The following is a 9,864-nucleotide window of genomic DNA, read 5'->3' on the forward strand; positions in this document are numbered from 1 at the left end:
ATAAGTAAGTAACATCTATAAATAGTTTCTCAAATAAAGCTACAAAAAAATAATTAAAATAATTAAAAGCCCCCCTTATACAGAATATTCATGTTATATGGTCCTTAACCATAAATAAACTAGCATATTAGTCTGAATACAACATCACCCAGAAAATAGATCAAATATCATTAATGAAACTATAATGGTTGTTTGACAGATATCCTCGCTTCTGCAGTAAGGACATCTAAGATCTAATTTGGCCTCCAGTAACACTGTGAGGAACCTTGGAGTAATTTTTGACCAGGTTATGTCCTTCAATGCACATATTAAACAAATAGGACTGCTTTTTTTCATTTTCAGGATATTTCTAAAATTAGAAATATCCTGACTTAGAGTGACATTGAAAAACGAATTCATGTATTTATTACTTCTAGGCCAAACTACTGTAATTCATTGTTATCAGGATGTCCTAAAACTCCCCAAAAAGCCTTCAGTTAATCCAAAATGCTGCAGCAAGAGTGCTGACAGGGACTAGAAAGAGACAGTATATTTCTTCTGTTTTGGCTTCACTTCATTGGCTTCCTGTTAAATCCAGAATTGAATTCAAAATCGTGCTCCTCAAATACAAGGTCTTAAATAATCAGGCCCCAGCTTATCTTAATGACCTTGTAGCACAATATCACCCTATTAGAGCACTTTGCTCTCGCACTGCAGGCCTACTTGTTGTTCCTAGAGTATTTAAAAGTAGAATGGGACCCAAAGTCTTCAGTTTTCAGGCCCCTCTTCTGTGGAACCAACTTCCAGTTTGGATTTGGGAGACAGAAACTATCTCTACTTTTAAGATTAGGCTTAAAACTTTCCTTTTTGCTAAAGCATATAGTTAGGGCTGGATCAGGTGACCCTGAATCCTCCCTGAATCCTGCAATTTTCATTTTCAGTTCACAGATTGAAAAGATTTCCTGATATTCTGAACATTTCCTATCCCATCAAATAAATAAATAAAAATCCCAGCACTTTTTAACTTAATTTCCAGAAAAAATACACTCTTAAAGTACTGTCCAAAAGGCTTAAGCCACTCATTACGTATTTACATTTAGCTTCAAAGAGGCCAGCTTTATTGTAGTTTTGGTCTTGAGCAATAGTTTGAGAACTGTCAAGAAGATCTTTTAACATTTGTCTTTGATATTGGCTGTCCTTATAGCTGACTTTTGTCAGAGGAAATTTCTTGTTTGTTAAGCCACTTCACACTGACCCATGAATCATTCGAGCCTAAAAAAGATTCCTAACTCTGAAAGAACCAGTATTGTGTCTTAACATGCAGTATATCTCAGAAAAGTGAGTACACCCCTCAAATTTTTGTAAATATTTTAATATATCTTTTCATGGGACAACAATGAAGATATGACGCTTTGATACAATGTAAAGTAGTCAGTGTACAGCTTGAATAACACTGTAAATTTGCTGTCACCTCAAAATAACTCAACACTCAGCCATTAAAGCCTAAACTGCAGGCAACAAAAGTGAGTACAAATTGATAATGTCTAAATTGTTCCCAATTAGCCATTTTCCATTCTGGTGTCATGTGACTTGTTAGTGTTACAAGGTCTCAGGTGCAAATGTGGAGAAGAAGTATTGAATTTGGTGTAATTTCTGCTACTGTAACAGAAATTTGTTATTTTGTTAATTTATTTATTTCAAACATGTAAACAATATGCAGGCACATTTAGAAAATAAGAGAGAAAAAAATACTATACAAAAGTCAATACATTTCAATATTGCTACCGTTTTGATTCATTTACATGTTGAACAGGACAAAGGAACAGACAAAGGAAGTGGTCGTAGGCTTACTAAGCTAGCTACAGCAGGTGAACACTATCTGCAAGTCATGTCCTTAAGACTGACCCTTTAGTTAATTCATTTAATGTTCACTGAAATCTCATCATAATGTTCTTGGCGAAAGGGGCGCTGTCAAGAAGCCATTTGTAAAGAAAGGAAACAGGGAAAAAGGCCTAGGAATGGCAAATTAGACTAAGCAGTGGACTGAAAGTCAGTGGAATAGTTCAGGGTGAAGAATAAAGGTTTAATACTAAATACTGACTTTGAATCACATTAGAATTCCACTCATTTTTTGCCTTATGTTCTGTATTTCCATGTATGCTTGGACATCTTTCAGTAGCACCACAGTAAATGTCATGCACATCCACAATTAAAAGTTAAAAAGAAACTAAATAGAAAATATTTGCTATGAAAAACAATGAGTGCTGTTTAAATGATAGAGGGATCCAAGTTTTTACAACTTATTGCAGGATGATGATATTTGAGTTCATGCAGGCTTTATTTGTGCCTCAGCAGGCCTCCGTAGCAATACACACCCTCAAACGTTTTAGAGTTTCCAATAAAACCCGAGATACAACCAATCCAGAAGCAACTTCAATCTGTGCAATGCGTCGCTTTGGTTTCTGTCCTGAAGAACCAGTTTCATTGAAACGATGTGCAAAAACGGGAAACGGGCTTTGAGGTGCGTGTTCGGCAGATGTGTCACAGAGGTGTTACCCAGTCAGCAACAACAGGCACATATATTCCACCATAATACAAAGGCCATGCACGCAATGGATCAACTTTCAACTGTTGTGAATCCCAACACACATGCATTACCAGGACTGTTGTTTCTGTCAGTGCCATCACTGATGACGACCCTAACCCTGACTCTGATCCCACAGTCTATCCTCTCACTTTCATTAGTAACTTTAACCCAGAACTTTAGATGGAGGAGAATAAATTAGAAGTATAATAGACCCTAAAATTTGATTAAACATGTTAAAATAAAAAGAGACCATAAAACAGAATAAAATAAAGGCTAAGAGAAGATAACTGCATGATGACACGAGCTAGCCAGTGTCTTAACTTTGAAACACTGAAATCATCCACCCAGTAGTTGGAGCTTCCCCTGCTCTAACCCTCTCAGGCTCAAAGTAAACTTTTTGTTGCTAATGCACAACCAAGTCCTGCAGTGGTACTTCTGAGTAAAAAAAACCCTCATAAAATATGTATGTGGGGTAATCAGGTTGTTAGTTTTTAACTGTTGCAAATCTGCAACGCCTGCCTGGAGAGGGTTAATAATCTGGGAACTTAGTACAAAGTGAGAAAATAAATTAACTCTGACTGTTATGAGTTTAAAAAAAAAGTAATTTAAAAAAGAAAAATCAAGTAAAAGAAAACACTCCGATTTGGGAGGAATTTGTAACCAATGATGACGTGGACCTCATGGGGCTGGAAGCCATTTGAAGTGATTATTAAAACAAGGAATGTTCAGTGGAACTCCAAATGGGGCAATGTGCAAATGAAATCCACAGCAAGCATGCTATTTCCTCCTGTCTGATTTTTTTTTGTGTGGAGATATTTTAATCTTGTAAAATCTACCCAGTCACCAGCTGCCTAACCCAACCCTACCATGGAGGATGAGGGGTCGGTATTATCTCAGCCACACTCTGAGCATCCCAGCATATGTTTCCTTGCAGATCAGGACTCATTCAGCTTTTGACCTTACATTTAACTGGGCTAGTGAGCATATACAAAATAAGTTAAGAGTGTTAGCTCCAAACAGTTTATCAGGTCAGATGAATATTACGGAAGAACAACCCTTGTCCTAAATATAAACCACTTAGAACGATTACTTTCTTTGGGCCCTGACTGCCAAGATTTGAAGAAAAGTTTAAAAAAAAAGTCTGACTCCTCAAATGTGATGACCTCACAGTGCTTTTATTAGATCAAACTATGAATCTGTACCCAACACTAATAGATCGATAGATAGGTTTATCAGCACGACGTGGCACATGTATGGCCCACGATCAGAAACCGTCAGAGGTGGCTGTGAAATCCCAGATGCAGTGGATTCAATGGAGGTGTAATGATTTCCGTGACGGAATCGCTGGATCTAATGGTTTCTGACGCAGGGTGCCACCTCACTCTTTCACGCAGCGTGCTTTCCAGTCATTGCTCCTCGAACCTCAGTGCACGCTTTGAGAGATTAATGCAATTATGAGAGGTCTCATGCAAACTATTGGACCCCTTTGCAACTTCAAGTCTGACCAGCAAAAGCACAAATTTTAATAAAACAGCTGGGAGACACAAAATTCTGCAGTGAGCAGATGATTTGGGTATGATATGCATGAGTGGGAAGCCGACCCCTCACCCTCTTCTATGAAGTTGTTGATTTAAAGGAAACTCAAAACCACAATTTCACACCTAGATCATCGCATCACTCTCTCTCTCTCTGTCTGAGTGCATGTCTATGTCACTCTGCCACTTTGCCTCTCTCTCTCTCGCAGAGTTATAAATAAAAGCTTTCATGACAAGTCAAACAGTTCGCACCAACTTCAGGGTAAGAGAGACACTGTCAGTCAGATCATCAGTCACTCAGTCAGGGAGGACACTGCTCAGCCAGAATCCGTTCTCAAATTGAAAACACTCGGCCCGGATTGGGAATCAAACCGAAGACTCAACTACACTCAGGGGTAATACAAACAGAGACAGGATGGCTACCACAGTGAGGGCAGCAGTCTGTCTGTGCCTCTGGCTTTTTGCCTGTCAGGTCAGAGGATCCCACATCCCAGCAGAGATGAACAGGACCATCCAGAGCCTCTTGCAGCACTATGTAAGTATTCACTGCACTTCAACTGCTACTTAGTACTTGAGTAATACTAGACTGTGCAGCTCTACAGTCTTTCTGTTTCCTCCTGTTTGTCACAGTGATGCTCTTACCACAAACACACACACACATGCGCAAAGATGTCTTTTTAAATTTCCACTTAAGTGTGTGGTTAAAGGACCATTTTAACCCACGAGACGCTAAATACTACACACCCAGCCTGGAGCATCTCACATACGAAACTTTATGTGAATGATATCATGTTTCATGTGGTGATGCAGAGGCGAGCAGGGACACTTCCTGGAATGGTGGATTCAAGGATGAGACAGTCACATCACAGATGTGGGAGTGTCCTTGAATGCACCATCAAATTTTTCTGCAAAGTATGTGCTCATTGACACCCCCCCCCCCAATTATCATTTCCCCTATTAGCAGCTTGTTTTTGTAATTTGTTTGGTTTTTCATTGCTAGTTGGCAGACGTTCTTAACCATCCTTTAAACTTCATGACAGACAGTCCTTGAAGGCACCAGTAATGATAGAAAGCTCTAAACACAGAAACAGCTGAACTCACGCTGTCTTTTATAACTGCTGTTGGATTATTGGCCTTCTCATGTTTATCGCTGTAAGAAAAAAAAAACACTTTTAAACTGTTTTTGTCTTTTTCGGACAAATTTCTCAATTTCTTTACAGTCTCCATATTTGATATCAGACACAGTGTGGCCAACAGGCTTTAAACGCACCATTCGTACCACTTTCTAAAATTTTAATCTTCAGTTATCAGTTTCAGATCAAATTCCAATTTAATCCTGGATCTTTTAGTCCAACAATTATTATATTTTACCTTTTCCTACACTTCTCTTATTGGTCTTTAGTCGGTCCTGAATAGAGCAGCTAACCTGCTAGCAACCGGCTAGCAGGCTTCCCTTCAGTGGCTTCCAGTGAAATTCAGAATCTGTTTTAAAATGCTGTTTATTTATATATGAAGCAAAGTAAATGAGCAGTTGCCCTCTCCAGTCAGCCAATCGGGGTTTTTTTTTTTTTTTTAACAACAGCTCGGCTGAATCATTGGTTTCTTTAATAAAAAACTAAAACTGAAAACCTTTTATAAGTTAGTGATTCCTTGCACCTTATTTTCTGCTCCAGTTCAAATCATGTTTGACAATGTTTGTGAGTTGGGATAAAACCCAATACCGATACCGATTATTCATTATTAATGTCAAACATGATCTGAAAATATCTTCTTTTTTTTTTGTCTTTTGCAGAAAATTTCAAGCCGGGAAAAATATGATGGGAAACCTGTATTTCCTAGTGACCAGAACAAAAAAATTGAGGTAAGATTCATGTGATTAATGGGAGCGCGTAGTTTGTCCACAAAATGTAAAATGTCCATGCAATCCAAAGAAAAGGTTTCTTGTGGCAAATGAGAGTTTTGCTCTAACTATGGCCTTACTATAGCCTCAAATGGACAGGCAGAATTTAGGAAACACACTTGTGGCTTAAGGTCCACGTGGTAAGCATCAAGGTAGCTTAGCCTAAAGCTCAGTATTAATACTGGAAACCATGCTGTATTCCATCCCTACACAAAGAAATGAGGAACTATTTCTATCCATCCACCCAGTGTCTTCAGCATCATCGTCACTAAAGTGGATTTCCAGATGGTGTAAAGATAATAAAACCACCACTTTGACTTTTGCATGTTTATGAAAGAGTGAAGACACTGATTAGTAATCAGGCATCTTTAAAGTTGTTAGCAGGTATATTTCTGAACTCTGGAAAGAGTCAGGATACTCGATGGAGGCAAACCTCCTGTTGAGCTCCTCCATCTTTGGCTAACAGGCATTGCCTGAGTCAGCAGCCAGCTGGTATTTCCAGGTTTTGTCTTTTACATTGAGTTGAGGTTTTTGTGGGGTTTTCCTTCACTTTGCTGGCTCTGCAGGATGCCACCTTTCTGCAGCTATTCTCAGTCTCCCGATCAAACTTTCACTTTTCACCAACATCACTTACAAGGCCGTTTCATGGTTGGTTTCAAGTACTGACATCAAGCCAAGAGAGCACAGACTGAGGAGCTCTGGTCGGCAGTTTTTTATGTCACTCTGTTTGAAGTTCTGTGTGGTTAGATGGCCATGAGGTTCAGGTTAAAGCTTCTGCAAATTTGGAATAAAAAGGAACATTTTTTGAGGATGTATATCTTCTAACTAATTATTAAAAGTCTAACTGATATTATTGTAAAGTAACTGTACTAAAACTGTAATTAAAGCAGTCAACAGCAACAAGAAAAAGGAAAAAATGGAGAAAATTTGAAGCAAAACAATGGAAATTTTGTTGCACTGCCTCTTGAGGAACAGTTAAAGATATTGCTAGTAAAAGAAGAAAAGTATCAGCGCCTTTCTAAAACTGAATGTTCAAGTAGATTTTCTGTGGTCACCACCTCCTATAGCCAGCAATATCTTCCAGCACTCAGAAACATTTTGACAGGTTAGTCATAACAGTTGGAAATTTAAAGTCAAGATGAGTTTCTATTATAGCTTAACACATGGTGGTATGCAGGGGGAAGGCTGTTGTATGGAGGGTGGTATTTTGCATGAACTTTATTGCAACCCACCAGGTTTTCCTATTTAGAGGTTTCTTTACCACCACACCTACCCCAGTGCTGCATTTCATATATTTTAGAGATATCTAATGACTCATCTGAGCTTTAACACCATTTGCCCCCTCTCATTCGAAGGAAACATCTTACATCTTTTAGCCTGCTTCTGTCCGGTCAGTTCATCGTGCTGTTGCCTCTGTCAGGTTTTAAAGCTCTTTAAAAACACTCTTGATGGTGCCACTGAAAGTGTTTTGTCAGGGATCCCACAGCTTTTGTTGCTTCTGACATGAAAGGTTTTTGGTTGTCACCAGAAATTACCACAGATTATTCAACAAGTGTAAGTGAATCGACCAAATTGAAAACAAACACTGGGTCAAACATTGAGCCACAAACTCTCATTTCTTACATCCAAACTAGTAGTTTCGGTCCTGTTAGCAGTGTATGGATATGACATTCAGGTTTAACAGCAGTCAGTGAGTGGTATTCCCCTTTAAGGCCTTCTATGTTAGCTTAACTGTTGTGTGGGAAACCACAGAGTTTTTTCCATTGTGCGAAAAGTTTTTAGCACCTAAGGTTGCAATGTTTGTGAAGCAACCTTTTCCTCACATCTCAGTTTTTCTTCAGGTTTATTTACTACAAATGTATTCTGCGTTGTTTCATTTCTTTGGCTTTTGGTACCCGAGTCCAAAATGCTGAGGAATGCTGCGAAATTCAGCATTTTGGGCATTTTCAAAGCCATATTTGCACAACCAGATATATTCATATTAAACAAATATAAGTACTTGTACTTTCATGTCATTACCTCTCTGTTTCTCGTTCTCAGACCAAGTTGATCTTCATGGGTGGTGTTTTGGAGTCGTACGAAAAGTTGCTTGGCCACATGTTGAAACAACTGCCCACTCCGAGTCCCCAGATCGCCGTGAGCAACGCGCAACCTGGCTCGGCCATCACCCCTGCGTCCAGCAGCCCCAACAACGCAGGCTTGGTAGCAGGCAGAGATGTCAGATCAGAGCTGAATTACATCCTGAAGAAGGTCCAGGAGCTAAAGAAACGCCGCTACCATGAACAGGAGAAGCTTCTGCAGGGATTGCAGACCCTCAGAGATATCAAGGTAGAGAGCATTCTGATTGCTTCTTGGCTGTGAAAGCCTTAACTTGACTTAGGACTTATGTAAACCCAACAGTGAGGTTTTTGTGAAGTCTATGTTGAGGATTGTACAGTGATTAAGAGGAGCTCACAATAAGCCTCAGGATGGGTTGAGCAGCCCATATGAATGGCTTATGTAAAGCCTGAAAAGTTAGACTTGAAAAGATTTGACCAACCTTATTGAGGGCTTATATAAGTCCTAAATTCATACTTAAGGACAAATGCTTTGGTCCTACAAATGGATGTTCAGCTTACCCTCTGAACATCCAGAGCAAGTCCCTGGCTGCCCATCCGGGATTTTGTTTTAGTGAAAAACAGGCAGATTTTGAGGATTTCAGATCATGTCTCATTCATTTTGGCAATACAGTTTTTGTGTTAAAGACTTTTGCATTTGGTTTAAAACAGACAAAAAGAGAGAACTCATGAACTCATTAGTCATCAGTGACCTGCAGGATATTACGAGGTTTAATAACGCATGCACAAAGGATTTAAATAGAAACTAGGAAAAGAAAAGGCAGAGAGAAAGTTTGGGGCCTAGGTGAGACTAGAAATAAGGTTTTATTTAGGGCTTAAAATAATGTGTTTTTTGCAGGTCTTAAATTTGTGATGCTTACACCAGGGGACGATGTGCCTTAGTTATTCTAAAAGCTCACAAAGGTCTTACATTATTTAAGGGGTTTTAAATGTTGATGTTATTGTGCTGAATCTTAACAAAGGTCCTCTCTGTAACCGTGTGATCGTCATCATTAATGTCAAACTTGCCTTTGTCTCTCTCTCTCCTGTAGATGAACGACCGCATCATCCAGAGCAAAGCACTTTGGCAGCTGCCACAGCTGTACGAAGAGGCGAGTTCGCTCCCCGAAATCAAGATCCAGAGGAGACGCAGACGGCGGAGGCAAACAAAGGCTAAAGATCGCACCAGAGCCTAAAAGGCGACCTAAAGGGCATAAAGAGAAATAACAGTAAAACAAGGATGCAGGATGTTTAAATTATACAAAACCAAAAGATTCTCAGACTGAAACCAGTGTGTCTAGTTGTTAGAATTTTGTATTCTATTTTCATCTATATTTATATTTAAATTAACAGTGAACCAGCAGCCTAAGCCTTATAAGATCGTAGTCTCGGAAAAATATTTTTATATAATGTTTGGTGTGTGATACTTGAAACCAGCATAAAAGTTTGATCCTGTGGAATATTTTCACTGAAGGATCCAGAGATTATACCTAATTGTTTTCAACATGGAGTTTCACCCAGTGGAAATACTTGATTTAATGTTGTTGTTTTTTCTCGGCTTTAAAAACTTCATATTATTAAAAACCCACAAAACAAAGATATGTTTAATTGTGGTTAAAGTTTATTTTTTACTGAATATTTTGTAAATTTAGGTTATTTCTTTCTTGTATTTTGTTTTAAGTTAAAAAACCCTGAATTCTTTCTGAGTGAAACTCCCTCTTGTTGCACTGAGATTGGACTGTGGTGGAGAAATGGGCGGTTCCACTG

General features: G+C 38.9%; 1 protein-coding gene across 1 annotated transcript; it reads left to right on the forward strand.

Moving 5' to 3' along the window:
• The first annotated feature begins 4,340 nt into the window (after positions 1-4,340).
• Positions 4,341-9,360, forward strand: ifng1 (interferon gamma 1). The gene is made up of 4 exons (NM_001360722.1): positions 4,341-4,636; positions 5,894-5,962; positions 8,042-8,329; positions 9,150-9,360. The coding sequence occupies exons 1-4, from the start codon at positions 4,517-4,519 to the stop codon at positions 9,291-9,293; spliced, it is 621 nt and encodes a 206-aa protein (NP_001347651.1). The 5' UTR covers positions 4,341-4,516; the 3' UTR covers positions 9,294-9,360.
• Positions 9,361-9,864: the final 504 nt, after the last annotated feature.

This window comes from Pundamilia nyererei, unplaced genomic scaffold (assembly GCF_000239375.1).
Source record: "Pundamilia nyererei isolate P.nyererei 1_Seehausen unplaced genomic scaffold, PunNye1.0 scaffold00119, whole genome shotgun sequence".
Taxonomy (NCBI): domain Eukaryota; kingdom Metazoa; phylum Chordata; class Actinopteri; order Cichliformes; family Cichlidae; genus Pundamilia; species Pundamilia nyererei.